Raw genomic sequence first — 24,051 nt, forward strand, 5'->3', positions numbered from 1 at the left:
GCAAGGGGGCTCACTTTGTAAGGTAGCTATAAAAAAAATTAAAATAGCATACTTTTGTTACAATTTATGAAGATACTTGAATCAAAATGTATAAAACGAGAATAAATGCAACCTATACAATATACATCATGTGCACAACGGACAATGATGAATGATGATAAATGAAAATTATAAAGTAAAAACTGTTCTGCAGTCTCCATACCAGTGTGCTAATAAACATGCTTGACTTACATGAGGGATCCTTAACAGGATTAGAGTACAGGATGATTCTCATCTTTGGCACATCCCCGAGGGAGCTGAAGGGGAAAACTTACCTGGCAGGTGAACATGTGCATCCTACAGACTGAAAACCAATGCATTAAGACTAATACATAGCTTTCCTTTCAATGAGGATGCTGAATGGAGCTTGGAGATGAGTTACCTGAGGGGAAAAAAGTATCTTAACTAAGGATGGTTAGTTATAACATAGACCTTAAAGTGAAAAATTCATTACTAGGCCAAGAAAGGCTATTTGGTTACAGATAGGGCCAAATTTAAACAGTAGGAAAACAATCTTGTACAATTCCAGAGCACAGTTGATACATGTTTACTAAGTAAACTAGGTCTTACCTTGACTTTGATAACATGGAACAGAAACAAAGTGCTTTAAAATGTTCAGACTGAAAACACTCAAGAACCTGCAGCCCAGCGCTCACACAGTCCACCTGCTGTGCCACTCAAACCTCTTTTCACCTGAAAAAGTTAACACAATTTTTTTTCTGTAAATCACTGACATACCATTTTATGCTCAATTTTCCCTGCAAATCTATCTGGCCTTGTCTCTTAAAAGACAATGCACAGCTGAGGTCATAGACATACTATTAGGATTCAGAAAAATTACTTTATTGGAGGGAACTAAGACAGATCAAAGTGAATTTCTAAAATGTGTGAAAATGTCCCTTGCTCCACTCACACCCTTTAACACACACACACCCCCCAAATGGAATTGTCATAATAAATTTGTCCAACAAATATACCCTAAAAAATGTTATGATTTAGCAATCTGAGAAAAACTACAAAAGATAAAACACAACAGTTGCACCTTAACCAAAGCATATTGAAAAATGAGGAAACATTCTTCCTACTACTGCAGGAGGATATATCACCTGTCCTTTAGGGCTGCAGCTCCACAAACCCAGTGGTCACACTTTCATCCACAATGAAGGAAGGTGGGGGGATTTTTTTACTCTGGGGTTGTATAGTGGCCCAAAAGACTTGGTGATGAGTCCTCACATGTCACCATATTAAAAATTACACATCTTGAAACTCCTTGCCATCTCTAAACCAGTTACATCCAAAGCAAACCAAAACTTTGTGATACTTTTACAGTGAATGCTCCATAATCAATGCCACCTGCTTTTGGTTTTTTTTGATATTTTGCAGCCCCCCCATCACTGTTTATGATAATGAGTAAGTGCAGGATTATGTGACAACTGGAAAAATAAAATGAACATGGAAAACATCTATCAAACAGTAATGCACACAAATGGCACTAATGGCCTTATATGTACACAACCATCAAGAAATCAAATTTTCAAATCTTTTTAAATGCCGTTACCATGTTTAGCCAGAAAATCTGTTAAAAAGAAATGTTAAGTCAGACAAGTTCTCTTATTCCTTCAGTAGAAAACCAACTGTATCCAGTAACAGTGCAGAGCAAAGACTACTCAAAGAATTTTATGCTAACACCAAAACACTGAGTGAAAATTAAAAAGCTCACTGATATAAATCATGGTGGATATTCAAAGTCAATAGGTTCAGAATATCCAACAAAATCATTAACTTTGGATTTAGTTACATATCCTCTTTAGACCTTTTACTCCAAGTTTATGATATGGCAAGTATAATGGTGATCAGCAGCACATTATTGAATACATTTTTTTTTACATTACAAATAACGCTCTTTAGCTCTCTGATAGCTATAGAAAGGTGACATGTTTGTGACATGACTGGTATGGAGATAATTACAAAAATGTAACTGAACAGAAGATTCTCAAAGGACAGTGTCACTGGTTATGCTACAACATTAAAATGTTTGACCAACACTGCATGCACACTGGCATTACAAAAAATGTGCTTTTTTATATTTAAACAATTATTCCTTGATAAAAAGTTTTGTTCAATCTGCTGTTAAAGCAGTTTTTTTTTTTTAAGCAGACCACATTAGGCAAGGCCCCCCTCTCGATTCAGTGTATTTCAATATGAAGTTGTCCTAGTAAACATCCACATTTAATATAAATGAACATATGACTAGCAGGTTGAGAAATGCAAAGACACTGTGGTAAATGGACAATTATCAGTCCCAGTAAACAGTTTATTACACTAAATCTATGTTTAATAAACAAAGCTGACACAAACATTATCTGAACATTAACACTATTACAAGGAAGAAAAATCCTATAAAAAAGAGCCAGACAATTGTCTACTAACAAACACATTGTTCAAAAGCTTTGCGTGTTTTTGTACAGAACAGGAATCTTAATTTGCAACTCTGTAACACTGAATTACACATGTTCTTATAACAAATAAAACTTGAAAAGCAACATAAAAAATAAAAGCTGACAGGTTCACCAGGAGTGCAGGCATTGCTTCAGCCTATTCCCCTGTTCACACCGAGCCAGTCCCTGGAATCGCAAGTAGACAGCTGAAGACAGTCCATCCCTGAAGGACCCCGGCGTGACCAGTGATTCCTGTCCTCGTCCCTCAGCTGTGTCAAAACGAAGGGTGGAGTTTGATTGGTGTAGCCCAGCAAAATACAAATTACTCTTCAACTGTACAAAGAAAGGAGAGGTCACAGAAGAGGAAAACAAGTCTGGTCTGAAACTACACGCAGACAAATATTAAAAACTTTGACTGATTGGTGTGTAACATCTGTGACTGCTTGAGGAATAATTTGCTACTGTACAACTAGGTATAGAAGAAAGAAGTGATGTTTTAAAAATTCATTTGAACACAAATACTATTGCAGATTTTTTTTGCATGACAAATTTGACAATTATTTGATATAACTAGAAAATTTACAGAGCATTCCAACTAGCACGTAAACAACCGCAGGCTTAAATGTATAACATTCTGTAAATAAAATTCAGTGTATTGCATTGTGTATTTAGACAATTGCATAAACAGTATCATAGCATAATCCAAAAACTAATTAAGTGACTAGCAGGGTACATAAATGAATTTCAACAGGATGCAGCTCCCAAAATACTACATCAATACTTCATACATACGGTGATTCGAAAAAGAATTGAATACTTTCAAAAATGTATTACTCAGTAACTAAGTATGTGAACATGCCCTCTGGTGGCAGAAATGTATACAACTTTCAAGCACAAAAATCTGGAAAAAAATTAAGGACAACTACAATTTGGTACATACCATATTTAGAGTAATTTTTAAAAAGTGTTAAATTCTTTTTGAATCACCACATATAGAGTGAAAAAGTCAGTCATAAAATAAAAGTACAGCTACTATTGCTGATCTACTTATTAAACAAAAGAAATCTGAAATAGTGAAGAAAGGAAACAAGGCAGTAAGAATGGGGCAGGTAGGACCAAATATTTCAAACTGCAATAGCACAGACTATCCACACACATGCGTATCATCGGCCTAATGAGGAAATCTGTAGCAGCAGTGAGGTACCATCTAGTCACAGAAGGACTTCCCTGAAACCATCAGCTGTAGCAGTACCTTGCACTGCACCTCACACACCAGTCCTGCCCCATTCACATTGATTGACCATGCAGACAATACTTGAAAGTACAAGTATCAGCTACTAACAGCTCTGAGATATTAAACACACTTTTTAAAAAACATGGCATTCATATTTGCAAATGTACAGACCTAGACATCACAGAAATATTTAAATGCCTTTAAATAGTTAAAGCCTAAAATAATTATGGTGTACATAAAAGTAGTAACCATGCATATAAAATGGTATAAAGTGACTCAGTCTAGTGAATATCCACGTTTAATATAAAGTTAACATCTGGTCTGGAGAAAAGAAAAAAAAAGACCAAGGCAACCTTCAATGAATTACAATTATGAATGATTTACGATATCAGGATTGCATTATGTGAAGATTGCATAGCAGTAGGTTAGGATCTCTCAAAATAAAAAAAAATGACGACCAAGCTTTACCCTTCAGCCACTAGGAGGCATAATGAATGTCAGATTACAATTCTACAGCAAATGCTAACTTTTTAGTGTCAGGTTAAGGAATGCCAGATACCAAGAGACATTTCCTAAGGACAATAATTACTCTAAAACGAGTGCAATCCATCTCCGACAGTATGCAAAATTCCATGCACGTGTCCAACACAATCTTTATTTCAATGAAAAGTTCTCTGGTTAGCCCGTATTAACTCCATATTGCTCATGGTTGCTTACAGGTCTCCCCCCATGAGCAAATCCCATGGAAACAGCAGATTGCCTGGATTATTTGGACAGGAGCAACAGAGCCTGCATCATGTTTTGGATTGGTGGAGTCAAATTGAATAAATCAGAATATTTCCCCACTAAGAGAAAAGGTGAAACTTATTTGAAGGGTACTCTGACATAAGGCTGTCTAAGGTATTACATACTGCAGTAACTTCCCCCAGAATATATACAAAATAATATGCCATAATGCACATGAAAAGCTAAACATACTTAGCAAAACAGCATATCCAAAGTGGTACTTAAAAGTGATGTAGAAGCTCAATGTTAAACTTTTCAATCCACTGAAAAATCCCCCAAACATTTTTGCACATCCAAACCCATCATTAACCAAACAGAGGATACATGGATAGTTGCAAGCCAGCACAGTTTTAAAGATGACTAGAGCCTTGATCTCATGGGACACCAGCATGGTGACAAATTACACTTATACACAAGACACTAATAAAGTATCTACCATTTTGTGGTGACTGTTTGGTCATGAACTTGTACCTCTTTTGAAGGTTCACACTTGATGAGGTATGGCATACACACAAATTCCAGATGAAACAGTCACAACAAAGTGTACAGTTAAAGAAATCGCTATGTTCTACCAGAAGAAGACCCTCCAGCATGAAATGTAGGGAACATGCGACAGTGAGGTGTTTTAACTAAATCTATTTATGGCAATTACCGTTTCCCAAAGGTATGAGAAAATCCTAGCGGAACTTCAGCCCCACCCTACCAGAAGCAATGACAAATGAAGGAACAGAAGGATTAACACGTGTATTCAAAAAGGCTCAGCCCTTCACTGAGTTCAGATGCTGAACAAGGGATTTATATTTCATAAGCAGAAAATACAATTTCATACAGCAAACACACTGCCTTAAAACAGCAGGGTTTACCAGCCCAAATGGTAATTCAAACAGCAAAACTCTTCATTTTACTTCATATTTAAGAACAGTCAAAATTTTGCTTCACCAAGCAAGTTATGACTTAACAGTTTAATGTACAATGCATACACTTAACAATATTACATTTTTTGTAAAATTTTGAGCCCCAAAAAGTTTACATACAGGTCTACATATATGTTATATAAATAGGCAATGTTTAAAAATCAGTGCTCTAGGTTTGATTTGTCTCAATTGGGTATAATTTCAGACAAAAAAAATTACACTCCAAATAGTTACGAAAACAGCAGATGGATAATTTATTCCGAATATTCTTAAAACAAGAAAAAACAAATCTATTTCCCCACAAAATTAATGAATGTGTATTGCAAGGACAGGTCAGGCTAGGATATGCAGGTCTGCAGATACTAATAAGAAGATAATAAAGAAAACAAGAATCACCTTTGTTGTCTGCAGAAATTAAGAACAGCAGATCTCAGTTCTGGTCCTGGCAGACCATTGCGTACAGTGGTTTTTGCTAAAGAGGAGCTGTTAAGCAGTCTTCGCTATGTGCCCATTGAACATATTGCAAGACAATTCCTGCAGGAGTGTTTTTGTTAATGTAATAATCCCTTTGATCATTTGTTAGATTTATGGATTAGCATGGAATAAAGGATGTGATAAAAAATTGATCAAAGCCAAAGGGAAAAAAGGATTACCTATTCATCACATAATGATTTAAAATACTGAACACAATTTTTGCATCTTTTCAATATTTATAATACAAATTATAGCAAGACCTCAACCAACACTTAGTTTAACAATTTCAAATTTATCAAGATCAAAGGTGATAAATTACAAGCTTTTTTTTGAAACAAAAACTAGCAGTCTCCATGAGTCAGTATTGAGAATTGCCTCTCTAGGCATAATGTAAACAGACATATTTTAACCACTAAAAACCCTCAGCTGCATCACTCTGTCAGTTTTCCTGGAGTTCCATCCAAACAAGAATATTACTGCAATCATAGAAAGAACAAAAAAGTGAACCCTAATTTAAAAGAATATCAATACTATAGCCAGCAGTCCGAAGGAATGACTAGAGACAGACACACACACACACACACACACACACACACAAATCTAATGCAAGGAACCCTGAGGAAAAGTGCTTTGACCAGAAGTTTACTGTCATACCTGTAACCAGCATCAGCACATGTTGGAGCCTCCCTGCTGGGGAATGAAAGAGGTGAGTGACTTTAGCATACACACCTTCCCTAGCGGTGTCGGTACTCTCTCTCACGATCGCGGTCCCTCTCACGATCGCGGTCGCGTTCCCGGTGCCTCTCGCGCTCCCGGCTGCGCTCGCGGTAATAGTCCTCATGTCGATCACGACTGCGCGACTTGTGTCGACGGCTCTTCTCCCGTGATCGACTGTGGTCCCGCTCCCTAGACCTCTCCCGTCTTCTGGAGGGACAGCACAACCTCATGCTTCACAAGCACAAAGCAACACTCCCCTGAACTCATGCCACACCAACACTGGTCTCCCAAAATTCACACATCCAACAAACCTTAGATACAGATCTGAAAGGGTTCTACTTTGAGGCTTCAGCTGAAGAAGTACTAGAACTTAGATCTACATGGAGAGATTGTTAGCAGTACATGTACTACAACATGGAGGGGTTTTACCTGGAGGCAGAGCCATAGGACTTTGACTCGATGCCATGTAGGCAGTCTTGCAGGGAGCTAATAAGTACTTTGCAGCGGTCATCGGCTGACACTTTGGACTGCTTGATCAGAGAAATGGCTGTCACCAGTGTTTCAATGGCACTACCGTAGTCAGCTGCAGGAGTAAAGAAAACATACTTTCTTCCAATGTACAAAAGCAAGCCAGACAGGTCACAACAAGGCACTTCAATCCAGACAATGAAGATATACAAACCTGCACTGGCATCTGAAACTGCTCTGGAAATAGCACTACTAGAGATAGCTCTGTTTCGATTCATGATCTCTTCAAATTCGGCCTCACTCAGAGGGGTTCGAGCTGCCTCCATCTCCCTGGTACAAAAGGGGAAGAGAGCGCATCAGTTAATTGTAGCAAGCAAGATACCTAGTAACTAAAGACCCAACTTTCAAAAAGCATCCAAACAGGTCAAATTTACAGCTACCAAGACACATTTGTGAACAAGCAAGCACAAGGATGGATCAACCATAACAGAAAAACAGGACAGAGTCACACACTAACTGGTGCCATTTCAGAAGGTTCAACGATTGTCAATTTATGCAACCGGCTTCAGAGATGAGCATGTATGTAGTCAGGTCTAACTGAATTACCACAACAAGCAATTCTCTTGACAAAACCACCTTCTTTGTGCCATTTAAATGGAAGTAAGTCTAAAGAGAGGGGTTGAGTGCTGGATTTCACACTGTCAATCACACATGAAATAGCAGTATCATAATATAAGGGTGCCTCACCTGCCAGCAGGGCCGTACTCTCCTCTGTCATATGGCGGTGGGCGGCCATAAGGATCATTTGGAGGTGGCCCGCGGCTATCAGATGAGGGCATAGCACCGTTTCCTGGAGGTGGGAAGAACGCTGGATTTACGTGAGCAGCTGGTGGTGGTCCACCAGGAGGTGGCCCAGTCATGTGTGGTGGGGGGGCAATCCCGAGTGGCGGACCAATAGGGCCAGGAGGACGGGGAGGGAAGGGACCCGGAGGTGGTGGGCCCTGTTGTGGAGGTGGTCCTGGAGGAGGGCCATAGCCTGGGACAGGAGGAGGAGGACCAGGAGGGAGGGGGCCCATTGGAGGCTGACCAAATTGGCCTGGAAACATGACTGGAGGCAGGGGACGATCACCCCGGTTTGGGGGGCCAGAAATCGGGGGAGGGAGACCTTGTCCTGGAGGTGGGGGATTAGGGGGGCCAGGAGGGCCGGGGGGTCCAGGTGGAGGACGGGGAGGGCCTTGAAGACCTCCTGTGAAGAAAAAGAACAAAAATAGTAAATTGTTACAGAACTCACACATTACTGGGTAAATAGTCTCAGTGTAAAGTGAACTAAAAGGGAAAAAAGACATACTGCACAAAAAACAGATTTCTCATTCCAGCTTTAAGAGCTGCACAGGGGCTTACCTGGAAAATGTGGAGGGGGGCCACCTGGTCCCACAGGCCCTGGGAAGCGGTCTCCAGGGGGAACAGGTGGTCCAGGAAACCGGGCCCTGCCCCTGCCCAGAGGGAAACCACCGCGAGGGCCCAATCCAGGGGGTCCAGCCTTGCCCTCTCCTGACATCTGCCCTGACTGAGTACCTGAAAATAAAAGAAAAAAAAAAGTACTTGATGCTGGAGACAGGGGACGCCTCACCAGTGCAGAGTCTGTGGGAAGTGTGGGAAACTCACTTTTTCTGGATTGCATTTCGAACTGGCTGAGTGACTGCTTGTTGCAGGGGGTCACAATGGGGTTCTGCCCGTGGAGTTCTCGCTTAGACAGCAGGTCTAGCAGTTTTCTAGAGGATGCTTCAGAGCCCACACAGACCAGGGCAAATCTAGGAAGAGGAACAAGCAAGTAAGCAAACATGTGAGACAGGAAAAGGGTAGTTCCTCCAAGCAGTCAGATTCAAGTGCTTCTACTTTTTCTAATTCACAGCACTATGCGTGGGGGCGATTTACTGAGTATGAAGGTTAAGCATTACTCATTCATACCAGACTAAGCTGAAATCAAACATGTTTCTGAAAAGCAGAGGGGTCTGTGCTCCAAGTAGACATGTACACTGCCCTACCCTTTCGACTGGCCATTGGCTCGGTTCTCAAAGAATTTGATTTCCAGCACATCATTTATGCCAATTGAGCGGATAGCTTCTGTTAAGTCTTCATCCGTTGTCCACTGCAACAAGAAAGTCAAAAACAAATCAGAAAATCTCTGATGTCCGAAACAGAGGACCTAACTATATTATAGTCTTGTCAGCATGTACAGGAGATGCCCATAAACATACCCATGTGAGGTTGCCAATGTAGAGAGCAACCCGTTTCCCAGTGTATGTGTAGACAACGTTGGGTGGGGCCCCTTTTCCACCTTCACTGCCCACAGGTTGGGGCAGGGCATCCATGTAATCACGGTCCTCTGGGGCATCCCCGTTGTTGGCGGACGGCGAGATAACATCATCATACAGATCTATTTGCTCATGGACATTGTATTCAGACTCCTGTAGTGAAAGACAAAACATCCACAATTGAGAACTAAGTCTTAGAGAAGAAAGTGCTGTTCTGGTAACGGGCATTAAACCTACAATCTTTAAGCAGACTGACAAGCAATAGGGCTGCTCAACACACAGGTTAGCTTTTAACAATTAACCCATTAATCCTAAAAAACATCCTTGTAATATGAGGTTTATAAGTACACTGGGGGTACAGGGCTACAAGTAAGATTTCAGAGGGCCAGGAGTTTCTCAGACAGGGCTGACTGGAGCAAAAACAGTAAGAGGCTGTTCAAATGTATAACTGACCCTCGAGTGAGTACATGGATAAGTTTGGGCACTAGAGGCAATTGGCACTAAGTGGAATAATAAAGCCAAAGGAGCAGGCTGGGAATAGCTGTGGAAGCACTGCTGAGATTAAGACTGCTGCCAGAAGCCTGTGCAAAGGTCTCCAGGTAAGGCTCCCGCTGTGGGACAGGCACCACTGACCGCTGGGCTCCAAGATGAGCCAAAGCTCCTCGCGGTGCTGGCAAGGCAGAGCTGGAGCAGACATTAACCACAACACTTTACGGATTCAAAACTCAGAACCGAAACTTTGTACAGGCAGTTGGCACAAACTGTGAGCCCTGTGCTCAGCCTACCTCCCGTTCACCCCACACACACACACACACACACTATATACACACACACATACATACATGCGGTTTGTCACAACCACAGGCCTGTCAATTCTGGATCATACCATCAAGTTTCCTCCTGTCATCCAAGTCCAACTATGAAATTTACAATAAACGTTATGAATAAACACGAGGCACTACTAGCTAATTCTTTTCCTTTGTCCATAAGGAAAAAATCGCGAAATTCAACTGGCTAACGGCGTTATAAACAGTAGTAACACGACACGCATGAAGCGGATAAACAGAGTTTGCTCTTCACACAACTCGACTTCCAGTCGAGTCACGCTCTTCACAATCACAGCTGAAAATCTGAGAAATGCAAATGGACAAAAATGGACAAAAGCTCGTTTTTACCGCCATATTCAATATATTGTCCACAAGAGTTGAGCGGCTGTATGAGCTAAAGCCGAATAAACCCTCTGTGTGTGTGTGTGTGTTTGTCCGACTCTACTGCACTCGAGCTGCTGAGGCCTTGCTTGTTGTTCGACTCGCGGCAAAAAGCACGAGCCGTGCAAACTGGCGATGCGCGCGCGCCTGCGCGCGGACCGTCGCAAACCAGTCGTTCGCAATCCGCACTTTATCAATACCAAAAATGCACAGTTAGGCCACAACGGACACGTCTTCTTACTCTCGTTACGGAACGATGTTCTGGCAACACGCGCGATCATGCGTGAGGCAAAGAATTCCCCGCAGGACCCCACGCACGCAAACAGAACAAAAAAAAAAAAAAAGCTGAGGTGATTTTCAAAACACACAAGCAGCACGAGAAAAGAGTAACTTCAACTTGGGCCCGCATTTTCGCAAGTATAATAAAAGAGGGCTGGCAACCATGCAAAATTAAACTGCGACGGCGGTGGGGAAATGTGCACTAACCTGATTAAACTCCTCTTCAACGTCGGCATAGATGTCGATGTGATCCACTCCGTCGGCCATTTTCCGAGGAACCTCCTCCTTCGAGCGAACAAGAAACACGCAGAGAGGAGTCGCGTCACATCCGACGGCGCGCGGGGCCAGTGGCGCCCGCAGCCTCTCATGCAGCGCGCGCGCTCGCCTGTGTCTATCTTTCTGCGCCCGCGTGTCAGTCCGTGGTAAATCACAGTGAACCGGCGGTTTTTGCTTTGACCATGTAACTAAGTACAGTGGTTCCTCAACCCACGAGCACAGCGGAGACCGGAAGTCCATTCGTATCTACATTTGTTCGTAGAAGTCACATTTGTCGCACATTCACTATGAATAAACCCTCCTAACACTGATGCCCACTCATTCCATTGATTTACTCGCTGTTATCGTTCTATTAAAAATACTCAGATTAAACTATACAAAGCACACTGTAAGAAATCATTTTTATTAAGCTGAAACAACATTAAAATTAATTAAGACATTACTGAAAGTGGAAAAAAAAACTTACTTCCACAACATCCTGATGCTGCTTTATGACATGAACCTGTGCGATGTTCCTTAGCGTATTGCCACTTTCAGCTTTCGTTATTTTCTACCTTTTATTAAAAATGACTGAAAATAACACAAACTGAAAACCGCCATAAACTCTTGTTTAAACCCAACTGTTTAGCGATCAGTTCCAGAAACATACAGCATTCATGTAAATGGTCGTAGACACTCAAACACGTGGCCTGTAAACACGAAGAAAAGGCAATTAAAATAAATGGATAATCTGAAAAATGCTTTTATCTTCAAAAACTACTCCGAGTTCCTCCCGCATGTCCAAACTCCTCACCCTGGGATAGTGAGTCCCACCACCCTGCAGAGAAAACTCATTTCAGCCGCTTGTATCCACGATCTTATTCTTTTGGTCGTTACCCAGAGTTCATGACCATAGGTGAGGGTAGGGATGTAGACCGACTGGTAAATAGAGAGCTTTGCTTTATGGCTCAGCTCCCCCTTCAGTCTGGTACAGCGACCGCATTACTGCTGCTGTTGCTCCCAGTCTGCGGCCGATCTGATGCTCCCTTCTCCCCTCACCCATGAAAAAGACCCCAAGATACTTAAACTCCTCCATCTGGGGCATTTTCTCCCCCTACCTGAAGGAGGAGTGCCATCCTTTTCTGCGAGAGAGCCATGGACTCAGACTTAGAGGTGCTGTTCCTCATCCCAACCGCTTCACACTCGGCTGCAAACTGTTCCAGTGCATGCTGGAGGCATCCATGTGACAGTGCCAAAAGGACAACATCAGCCACAAAAAGCAGACACATCACCTTCCGACCCCCGCACAGAATGTCCTCCTGACCCCGACTGCACCTTGATATCCAATATTCAATACTATTGTGCCCTCCAAGCTTGACTTGAAACTCTGGGCTCTGGGCCTGAACAGCTCCCTTTACAGCTGGATCCTGGACTTCCTGTCAGGCAGCTGCCAGGTGGTCAGAATTGACAGCAACATCTCATCCCCATTGACTGTCAACACTGGAGCCCCGCAGGGCTGTGTTCTCAGCCCTCTCCTATACTCCTTATACACCTATGACTCTGTGGACACACACAACTCCAATGTCTGCTCCAGCTCCATCATCAAATTTGCAGATGACACAACAGTGGTAGGTCTGATCACCGACAACGATGAGACGGCCTATAGAGAAGAGGTGCACGCTCTGACACACTGGTGCCAGGAAGAAAACCTCTCGCTCAGCATCAAAAAGACTAAGGAGCTTGTAGTCGACTTTAGGAGACAGGACAGGGGGCATACCCCCATCACCATTGATGGGATGCCAGTGGAGCAGGTCAACAGCTTCAAGTTCCTCGGATGTTCATATCACTGAGGACCTTACATTGTCCACTCACACTGAGGTAGTGGTGAAGAAAGCTCACCAGTGGCTCTTCTTCCTCAGATGGCTGAGGAAGTTTGGAATGAGCCACCACATCCTCAAATCATTGTACACCTGCACTGTGCAGAGCATCCTGACTGGCTGCATCACCACCTGGTATGGGAACAGCACTGCCCTCAACCGCATAGCTCTGAAGAAAGTGGTGCGGACAGCCCAGCGCATCATCGGAGGTGAGTTTCCCTCCCTCCAGGACAGCTACACCAGGCGAGATGAGGATTTGACTTGATATCTTGTCCATGAAAACCACAAACAGGAGTGGGGACAAGGCACAGCATACCCCGGAAGCCTCTGGCCCTGAGTCCTGCAAGGGAGGCATATCTCTCGGGTTTAGGAGTTCCTCAAAGGGCTCCTTCCACCTCCCGACAATGTCCTCATTTGAGGTCAGAGTTTCTCGAGCTTTGCTGAGCTCAGCTTGAGCGAAGCTCCTCCGACCCTTTCTGAGCCATCTGGATGGTTCTCCAGAACTTCTTGGAGGCCAACCGAAAGTAGTTTTCCATAGCCTCTCCAAACTCCTCCCATGCTCTGGATTTTGCTTTTGCAACCGCAGCCGCTGCCGCCTTTTTTGCCTGCCAGTACCTATCTGCTGAGTCAAGAGTCCCCAGAGCCAACCAGGCCCTAAAGGCCTCCTTCTTTAGCTTGACAGCTTCCCTCACCACTAGTGTCCACCGGCAGATTCCTGGGTTGCCGCTGTGACTGGCACCAACAAACTTTTGGCCACAGCTGCACCTGGCTGCTTCCACAATGAAGGTCTTGAACAGGGTCCGTTCAGACTCCATTTCCCATACCTCCTCCGGGACCTGGGAGAAGTTCTCACAGTGGTGGGAGTTAAAATCATTCTGGACAGGGTCCTTTGACAGTCGTTCCCAGCCCACACTCACTATGCGCTTGGGTCTACTGGGTCTGTCCGTCAGTTTTCATCACCATCTGATCCAGCTCATCATCTGATGGTGATCGGTTGACAGCTCCGTACCTCTCTTCACCCGAGGGTCCAGAACATGTGGCCTCAAGTCAGATGAAACAACTACAAAATCAGTCATTGACCTTTGGCCCAAGGAGCTCTGGTACCAAGTACACTTATGAGCATCCTTGTGTTCGAACATGGTGTTTGTTATGGTCAAACCATGACTACCACAGAAGTCAAATAACATTTCACTATTCCAGTTTAGGTTGGGCAAGCCGTTCTTGCCGATCACTCCACTCCAGATTTCCCAGTCAGAGTGCTGAAGTCCCCCAAGAAGGACTATGGAGTCTGTAGGTGGGTCCTTGTCCAGGACCCCACCCACCCTCTCCAAGGAGGTCAAATACTCTGAAATGCTGTTTGATGCATAAGCACACACAACAGTCAAAGTTTTCCTCTCTGCGACCTTAAGTCGCATTGAGGCGACCCTTTCGTCCACCAAGACAAACTTCAACTGTATGGCAGCCAGCCAGGGGCATGTGAGTAACCCCACACCCGCCAGGCGCCTCTCACCCTGTGCAGCTCCTGAGTAGGAGCGAGACACCCCCAGAGCCAACACTGTGAGTGGAGGTGAGCCCAACTACATCTAGTTGGTATCTCTCAACCTCCCGCACCAGTTCCGACTCATTTCCCCACTAAGGTTACATTCCACGTGCCAAGAGCCAATTTCTGCATCGAGGGTTCGTGACGCCACATGCCACCCTGGCCCCTCCTGCTGCCTGAAAGGCATTGCACCCAACCCCCATGTTGGACCTTGCAGGTGGTGGGCCTACATGGCCCCCCTACATTGCTTTTTCAAACTGAGCTGGGCCAGGTTACATGGGCTGCCCAGCCACCAGGCGCTTCCCTAGGAACACTACCCCCAGGTCTGGCTCCAAGAGTAGGTCCCGGTGACCCTATTCTGGCAGGGTAAATGTTGTATTGTTTACTTTTTTCATGGGGATTTTTGGATTGTTTTGGTCAGGATCTTCACTCCAGAGCTGTTCGCCATGGGAGACCCTACCAGGAGCCTACTGCTCTTGATGATATACCTCTGAAGATCCCTAGACCACACAAACCCTTCTGCTATCACAAGTTCCCGATCCAGGAAGGGAGCATTATCTGACTTAGCTGTAATATCTATATTCCTTTTAATCTGAGGTTGTTTTGAAACTGTTACGCGTAAGATCAGATCCTAATTTGTATCTGGGATTCACAGTTGTTTGCTCCTTTATTTCCAAATTATACCGATAACATGTGGCCCTGAATACAGCAATCATTATATGAAAAAATGACATTTATATTGTTTTCCCTTAACTGAAATTTAGCTCCTTTCTAAACAGTAAAATGACATTACTCCTCCCGGAACTTAAATCTGAAAACATTATTAGGTCAGTATCCCATCTCATTGCTTGGACTTCTCTGTCCTCAATATGATGATGGGGAGGACAATATATAAAGTGGTATGATAATGGATTATTTCATAAACAAAGTGTTTGTTTTCTACAAGTATGTGTATATACACTATGGCGGCACAAACATTGTGCTTAGTCAATCTGTACAAGGGAGAAAAACCTGTCTTACCAGCAAATGTTTACATCTCAGTAAGTGGAATGTGTACCGCTTGTCAGCCACACCTATGGACAGGGACACTCACAGGCTCCTGCTTTCAGTGGAGTGAGAGGGGATCTACCGAACCGCGCTGTTTCCCATCTTGTGGCCTTTCGGGAACATGATGTGTCTTTGGTAAGTAATGCAGCACAGGCATCTTCTCCAACTCCCTGCAGGATGACCCTGGACAGGATGCCAATCCATTGCAGGGTAACCACACACATGCATTCTCACACTATGGGCAATTTAGCATCACCAATCCACCAGAACTGCATGTCTTTGAACTGTGGGAGGAAACCAGAGCACCTGCAGGAAACCCACACAGACACAAGAAGACATGCAAACTTCGCGCAGGCTGGCAGGGATCAAACCCATGTCCTTTCGCACCACTCGGGAGCTGTGAGGCAGCAGAGCTACTTGCTACACAACTGTGCCGCCCAAGTCATCAATATGTCTACACATACCAATTGATATACATTACTGCTAAATGCCAATTCGTTGAAATCAAGCCTTACAACAGGAGATACCAACTTATCTCATTGGTATGATTTTGATGAACAAGAAACATCTTCAAAGTTTGAAAAAAATCTGTATCTTCTGAGACCAAGACTGAATTAGAGTCACATGGTATTTAAGAAAAGAAGCAAAATGAAAGCTCATGCTGTTGTTGTTGCTAGAAAGTAACTATACTAACATGTAAACTGATATATGTAATTTTGTTATTTTACTTTAATAAAAATAATGTGGCATAACAGCATCACAAAACGGGGGAGGGATGAAAAATATCATCAATAGCACTCAAACCCAGTGGAATTATACAAAAATATTTGAGGGAAACATCAGCAGGGACTAAAAAGGGCACTCCTGTAATTCAGATACTGTGCTCTGTAAGTATGATCCAGAGTTGGAGGAACTTGAAAGGTATTTTTGAAATATTTTGCCACCTCTAAAATCATGTTGTAAGTAAATAAATATTGATTATGCACCTCATTTTGCCCTTTCGACTGTGGGTTTTCCCTTGACTCTGAATTGCTGCTTGCTCTCTGTGTGTGTGTGTGCGTGTGTATGTGTGTGTGTCACAAGCATACTGATGCCCTCAAGATAGGTGGGGACTGACATCCGCTCGTGGCACCCACTAAATCGCCTTGAGCCTGGATCCGGGTTTCGGTCTTCTTTAACTCTGCGTTACTCACTGTACGTTTAGTTAATAGGCACACCTACACAAGTCCTCTGTATTCACAAGTCCTTGGAGGGAAGGACACACACTGGCACTTGGAGCCTGAGAGGCTTGTTTTTCCTCCTTTTCCCCAAGGCCAGGAGGTTTTTTTGTTTTCCTTTCCTCAGCTGCCGTCTCTCTATAATTATCACTGATAATGATAATTACATTACTTCCACTGGGGCCTCTCAAGAGTATTGTTATGATCTTAAATACACTGTCTTTACTTTCTCTCCTCTGAGACAGATTGATTCTTTCACAAAGGAGCAAAATTCTGTAGTCACGCAAAGCAAAACTGAACCACCTGACACAAACCACATAACTTCCGGCCTATAGAGACAAGTCAGGTGTTTGTGAAATTTGTTGTTTTAGCTTCTAAACATGCCAGTGCCAGGTTCCAGTGGAATAACAGCATCAAGAAGTGGGGGGGGGGGTGTCAAAAAATATCATCAATAGCACTCAAACCCACTGCAATTGTGCAGTAAATTGGGGGGTGCAGCGATGCAGCGGGTTTGGCCGAGTGCTGCTCTCTGGCGGGTCTATGGTTTGAATCCCGCTTGAGGTGCCTTGCGATGGACTGGCGACCTGTCCTGGGTGTGTCCCCTCCCCCTCCCACCTTACGCCCGGTGTTGCCGGGTTGGGCTCCGGTTCGCCGCGACCACGTTCGGAAGGAAGCGGTTTCAGCCAGTGTGTGTGTGTTTGGGGAAACATCCGGCTTCTTCAAATATTTAGGGGACACACCTATGCTGTTCTGCTCATGGTTTCGTCCACTGTTCCTCAGCAGTGCGACATCACTATGGTTTAGATATTAACCCCTAACTCCACTGAAGGGAGGAGACCAAGAGACTTTCCAATAAATCTTTTTAACTCAGTTACAATTACAGTCTCCACACTTTTGGGCGTTCAGTCCTAATTTCATTGGTTATGTATGTAACACATTAAAACATTAAACATCAATTAAATGTACGAGTAGATGAGCACAATTTTTCTTTAGTTTCCTCCCCTTTTTACATGTATACACTGTATGAAGAGAAAATGGAATGGGACAACCCTCATGACGTCTTACATCGTAAGCGTCAAAAGTATAAAAAAGCGACTTCCTTCGTCTTCCATTTTTCTTGGTTGCCACTCTTGGGTCATATCGTACATCTTCCTGGTAAGTCCTGATCAACGACAACCGTTTTTCAGAACTATTGTTCTCTACACTTTTATACCGATGGGGGGGTACTATATGGAATTTTCCAATGAAACACTCAAAAAGAAAAACACTGCCGTCAAGACCTCACACCTCAACACCTGGGCGACGGAGTTGACTTTCTCGGGGGTGACTCATGATCATGATCAGCGGGTCCCCGACATACGCACTTTTGAATCAGCGCTTCCTGCCATTGTAAACTTTTTTGCGAAGTTTTTAAACTGTTTTTGGGAAGCATTGATTTGGTCACGAACAGAAGGTGCGAAGAGCTGAAATCGTTTACAAAAGCTCCGCCAATGCTATCAAGCGTCTTACATTTGCGAATATCCTGCTACAGCTGTGGTCGGAGGTTTTCTCGGGGTTTTTTTGGCCCGATTGCTGATTGTTTGAGGGCGAGAGATCGAGCGACGGCGAAAGAGTGAGAGATACCGATACCACAGTTTTTTTACCACAACAAAAACAGGAGCTGCTGCGTAGAGAGATGGAAGAGAATAAAATTACGGAATCGATGATGAGCATCAGACCCACTTTGTTTCGCCGCAGAACAAACTGTATCTGTAGCGAGTTCTTAGGGATGGTACTGAAATCCTGCGTCATAACAGTAATGGCCGATATTAAAGCAAGCAAAATGGCGGCGTGTTGAAGAAAAATCATTGCCGTGTTCCTGCGCTCAGTCTTTGCACGCACATCCTGCGACTGATTTCCGGTATTGGGTACATTAAAGGTAGCGACCATTACTGAACCACAATACAGATTTTCATTTCTGGTCCTGGTACGTCTGTTCTTTTGCACGGAACTGTTTTCAGTATTTCAGCCAACTGAAAGACATCCCATAAAAAAAAAATTAAGCATTTAAAACAAAAGATATTTGCATTCAATATAATTTAATAGTTTTTAGAGTACAAATAGACTTAAAAGCGATTTTATTTTTTTTCTATCTGCATGTTCATGGAAATTAATTTTGTAATATTTTGTAATGTTGATTTAGTTAAATCTCATCTTGTTATTCTTTTTCACGTCAAATACGTTGAATCATAATTATAATAATGTAGCGGAAGTGTAGTCCGGGAATCTTCCTTTTTCGGTCGACTGTTGGTGTGACAGTCCCGTTTCTTCGATTGCTCTGCAGGCCATTAGTCCTTAGTGATATTTCGTTCTTGTTTCCTACACAGTGGTGGTGTCGATATTTCATATCAGTACTGCAAGAACATCCTTTTCATTTGAACATACAACGTATAGTCTTTTATTACACAAATAACATTGATTTTGTTATTAGACAAATCATTTATATATAATGATAATATGAATCTCCAGAAGAATAAAGCCTTATCAAAAGAAAGAAAATATTACATCCTGGGAAATACAGTGGCCCTCAGTGTTACGAATGTTGAAGTTTAGAACACACACACACACACACACACACACATTTTCAGAACCGCTTGTCCCATACGGGGTCACGGGGAACCGGAGCCTACCCGACAACACAGGGCGTAAGGCCGGAGGGGGAAGGGGACAAACCCAGGACGGGACGCCAGTCCGCCGCAAGGCACCCCAAGCGGGACCTGAACCCCAGACCCACCGGAGAGCAGGACTGTGGTCCAACCCACTGCGCCACCGCACCCCCAAGTTTAGAACATTGCAATAAATATTGTAGCGTCCCCCCATGGACCTACTAGAAACTGGCTCAGGAGTCAAGGTAAAAGTAACGTGCTCTTTATTAAACACGTACATGTCTTTCACAAGGAGGTTAACAAAGATGCTTCGGACAGTACAAAAGGTGCAGAACACTGGAGAATCCCCCTGGGTCGCTCCCAGCCCCCCTTCTGCACCCCACGGTTAAGGGGCTACCCACGGAACTCCCAAGAATTCCCCTCTCCAACACTGAACATAAATAGAATGACAACCAATTGGCACGAGACACACACAACTATGTGCACACATGAACACTAATATCAGCTACATACAGGACACTGGTATAACTCCCCTCAGCGCCGTTACAATATATTTTTTGGAATGTTCATAACTTCAACATTCATAACACAGTGATGCCAACGCATTTTGAAAAAATAAAAAAATTAATGTGTACAGAATTCCTGATTAGATACAGAGAAAAGCATTTTCTTTGATCATATGATTATAATGCGTACACTTGTTTAAATCTTGCTGTTTTTTTTTCTTGTAGGATCATATGTTGACACCACGTGCCTTCATCAATCTTCGCTTACAGCAAAGTAAAATTAAATATGATCAGTGTACCTTCGGCCACGAAGACATTCAGCAGAGACGAAGCATTTGTGAAGAAAGGCGACTCAGTGTGTCAGATTTTTATGGGAGGCGACCCTATAGGCTCAGGATTCTTGTTCGCTCATAACTATATTCTAACAAATGCCCATGTTGTCATGGATTACCGCAGTAATTCAGATACATTTCTTATTAAGTTTGCCTGTGGGATTTCAAGAAATGTTCACATTGAAGGACGAGTTGTTACTTTCTGTTACGGTTATGACCCGTTTGGGCGTTGGTTGGATTACGCTTTACTGGAGCTGTGTCAAGATGCCATATTACCTGCTCCGCTCCTTAAGTTTTACGCTCCCCCTCCAAAGCAAGGCCAAACTTGCATTATTGGTTATCCCAGTGAAGGGGGCAAGTGTGCAGAGTACAGTCATATAAATGAATTAGAACTGTACGATGCTGACAACGTAAATATCCAAAAAATACTAAGCAGTCATCTTATCATTTACCCAACCAGTATGCTTCACGGGTCTTCTGGGTCACCTGGTTTTGTAGCTCTTAACCTGGTATTCATGCATACTGGGGGCTTCACTTACAGAGGTAAACTGATTAAAGATCAGATTGGGTATGGCATTCCACTCAGGTCAATAATATGCCATCTTTTCCTGTGGATCACAGAGAATGAGGATTCACACCTTCTTTCACATTTTATTTCTGAAGCTCTTCTGCATTCACTAATTCCCCTCGTTGCCGACTGCATTCGGTATCTGGTGGATGTATGCAGTCTTGATCTGGAGAACGCATTCCCAACCATGCCTGACCTCCCTCGTCAAACTTTGAGACTCTGTCGTGTTCTCAGTCAGAATATTTCAGCAGAGAACTTGCAGGTACTTAAGAATCAACTAGCAAGTGATACGTACGACGAAAAGCTTCGCTGGATTCTCTCTGAATTACAGGATACTTGCGACAAACTCCATGATTCTGAAGATCTGGAGTGTGATACACCGATGGAGATTGATTAATATTACTATAATTGCTACATTATAAAAATTTTATGATTTCCATCCATCCATCCATCTTCCTCCGCTATCCGGGTCGCGGGGGCAGCAGTCCGAGCAGAGTCCTCCAGACTTCCCTCTCCCCGCACACCTCCTCCAGTTCCTCTGGGGAAACCCCAAGGCGTTCCCAGGCCAGCCGGGAGACATAGTCTCTCCAACGTGTCCTGGGTCTGCCCCGAGGCCTCCTCCCAGTGGGACAAGCCCAGAACACCTCCCCACGGAGGCGTCCAGGAGGCATCCGGAACAGATGCCCGAGCCACCTCAATTGGCTCCTCTCGATGCGGAGGAGCAGCAGCTCTACTCCGAGCTCCTCCCGGGTGACTGAGCTCCTCACCCTATCCCTAAGGGTGCGCCCAGCCACTCTGCAGAGGAAACTCATTTCTTCCGCTTGTATCCACGATCTCATTCTTTCGGTCATGATCCAGAGTTCATGACCATAGGTGAGGGTAGGAACGTAGCTCGACCGGTAAATTGAGAGCTTCGCCTTACGACTCAGCTCCCTCTTCACCACAACAGACCGGTACAATGACCGCATTACTGCGGACGCCGCACCGATCCGTCCGTCGACCTGCCACTCCATTTTTCCCTCACTCGTGAACAAGACCCCAAGATACTTAAACTCCTCCACTTGAGGGAGCAACTCCCCCCTAACCTGGAGGGGGCAATCCACCTTTCTCCGACTGAGAACCATGGCCTCGGATTTGGAGGTGCTGATTCTCATCCCCGCCACTTCGCACTCGGCTGCAAACCTCCCCAGTGCACGCTGCAAGTCTTGACTTGATGAAGCCAACAGGACCACATCTCATCCATCCCCGGAGCCTTGCCACCGAGGAGTTTTTTGACTACCTCAGCAACTTCAGCCAGGGTAATGGATGAGTCCCCCTCCAAGTCCCCAGCCTCATCTTCCTCTACGGAAGGCGTGTTGGAGGGATTGAGGAGATCCTCAAAGTACTCCTTCCACCGCCCGAGGACATCCTCAGTTGAGGTCAGCAGCGAAACCCCTTCCACTGTAAACAGTGTTTGTGGAACACTGCTTCCCCCCTCTGAGTCGCCGGACGGTTTGCCAGAATCTCTTTGAGGCCGACCGAAAGTCTTCCTCCATGGCCTCACCGAACTCCTCCCAAGCCTGAGTTTTTGCCGCGGCGACTGCCAGAGCCGTGCTCCGTTTGGCCCGTTGGTACCCATCAGCTGCTTCAGGAGTCCCATGAACCAGCCAGGCCCGATAGAACTCCTTCTTCAGCTTAACGGCATCCCTTACCTCCGGTGTCCACCACCGTATTCGGGGATTGCCGCCGCGACAGGCGCCGGAGACCTTATGGCCGCAGCTCCGAACCGCCGCCCCGACAATGGAGGCATGGAACATAGTCCATTCAGACTGAATGTCCCCCACCTCCCTCGGGACCTGGATGAAGCTCTGTCGGAGGTGGGAGTTGAAGACCTCTCTGACAGGGGATTCCGCCAAACGTTCCCAACAGACCCTCACTATGCGTTTGGGCCTGCCAGGTCTGTCCAGCTTTTTCCCCCACCATCGAATCCAGCTCACCACCAGGTGGTGATCAATTGACAGCTCAGCCCCTCTCTTCACCCGAGTGTTCAAAACATATGGCCGAAGGTCAGAAGAAACGACTAGAAAGTCGATCATTGACCTCCGACCTAGGGTGTCCTGGTGCCAAGTGCACTGATGGACACCCTTATGCATGAACATGGTGTTCGTTATGGATAAACCGTGACTAGCACAAAAATCCAATAACAACTCACCGCTCGGGTTCAGATCAGGGAGGCCGTTCCTCCCAATCACGCCCCTCCAGGTGTCACTGTCGCTACCCACGTGGGCGTTAAAGTCCCCCAGTAGAACGACAGAGTCCCCAGTGGGAATGCTTTCCAGCACGCCCTCCAGGGACTCCAAGAAGGCCAGGTACTCTACACTGCCACTAGGCGCATAAGCACAAACGACAGTGAGAGACCGTTCCCTGACCCGAAGGCGCAGGGAGATGACCCTCTCATTCACCGGGGTAGACTCCAACACATGGCGGCTAAAGTGGGGGGCTATTAATAAGCCCACACCCGCCCGCCACCTCTCACCCTGGGCAACGCCAGAATAGTGGAGAGTCCACCCTTGGTCAAGAAGAGTAGTTTCAGAACCCAAGCTGTGAGTGGAAGCGAGCCCGACTATATCTAGACGGTATCCCGCCAGTGAGGTGACATTCCAAGTCCCAATTACCAGAGTTGGCGCCGGAGGTTTGGGTCGGCCAGGCACTCGGCCCCGACCATCACCCAAATCACAATGCACCGGCCCCTTATAGTCTCTCCGGCAGGTGGTGAGCCCACCGAAGATTTTATGATTTAATTTTGTGTAATTATGTATTATGAATTTGTATGTATTAATCATTATGAAATTGAATATAATTATACTATATTAATTACATTAAATTTTATCATCAATATAAATTTAATTATTAATATAATTTAATATAATTAATTAAATTTATGGATATTAATATGATTTAATGTAATTAATACAATTTAATGTACTTTAAGATTAAATGTAATTTCATGTATTAAGTATTATCAAATTTAATATAATTACATTCAATTTCATAATTTACAAATAATGTATTGGTGCAAGACAAAACACATGTAATTCATAAATAAAATCCCTGGAGTTACTTGCCCAGTAGGGTGCCTCATCTTTGACCCCCAAATCCCCCAAATCCTGTTTGGTGTACATTATTAACCTTATTGATCCATCACTCACCTGT

At 44.3% G+C, this 24,051-nt stretch overlaps 1 protein-coding gene across 7 annotated transcripts; it reads right to left on the reverse strand.

Annotated features, from left to right (window-relative positions):
• Positions 1–43: 43 nt before the first annotated feature.
• Positions 44–11,212, reverse strand: LOC108920919 (cleavage and polyadenylation specificity factor subunit 6). 7 transcript variants are annotated; one of them, XR_001965015.1, is made up of 11 exons: positions 11,080–11,212; positions 9,329–9,538; positions 9,116–9,219; positions 8,736–8,881; positions 8,472–8,645; positions 7,818–8,316; positions 7,285–7,400; positions 7,032–7,185; positions 6,615–6,809; positions 610–732; positions 44–421 (listed from the first exon to the last, which is right to left on the reverse strand). XR_001965015.1 is itself a non-coding variant. In XM_018730013.1 (10 exons), the coding sequence occupies exons 1-9, from the start codon at positions 11,137–11,139 to the stop codon at positions 6,620–6,622; spliced, it is 1,653 nt and encodes a 550-aa protein (XP_018585529.1). In that variant the 5' UTR covers positions 11,140–11,212; the 3' UTR covers positions 44–732; positions 6,615–6,619. The 7 variants fall into 7 exon arrangements, 6 of the variants coding, with proteins under 6 accessions (XP_018585529.1, XP_018585532.1, XP_018585531.1 ...); XM_018730013.1 differs by having other exon boundaries at positions 44–732; XM_018730016.1 differs by having other exon boundaries at positions 44–732; positions 6,615–6,806; positions 11,080–11,210.
• Positions 11,213–24,051: the final 12,839 nt, after the last annotated feature.

Source organism: Scleropages formosus, chromosome 21, assembly GCF_900964775.1.
Source record: "Scleropages formosus chromosome 21, fSclFor1.1, whole genome shotgun sequence".
NCBI lineage: Eukaryota > Metazoa > Chordata > Actinopteri > Osteoglossiformes > Osteoglossidae > Scleropages > Scleropages formosus.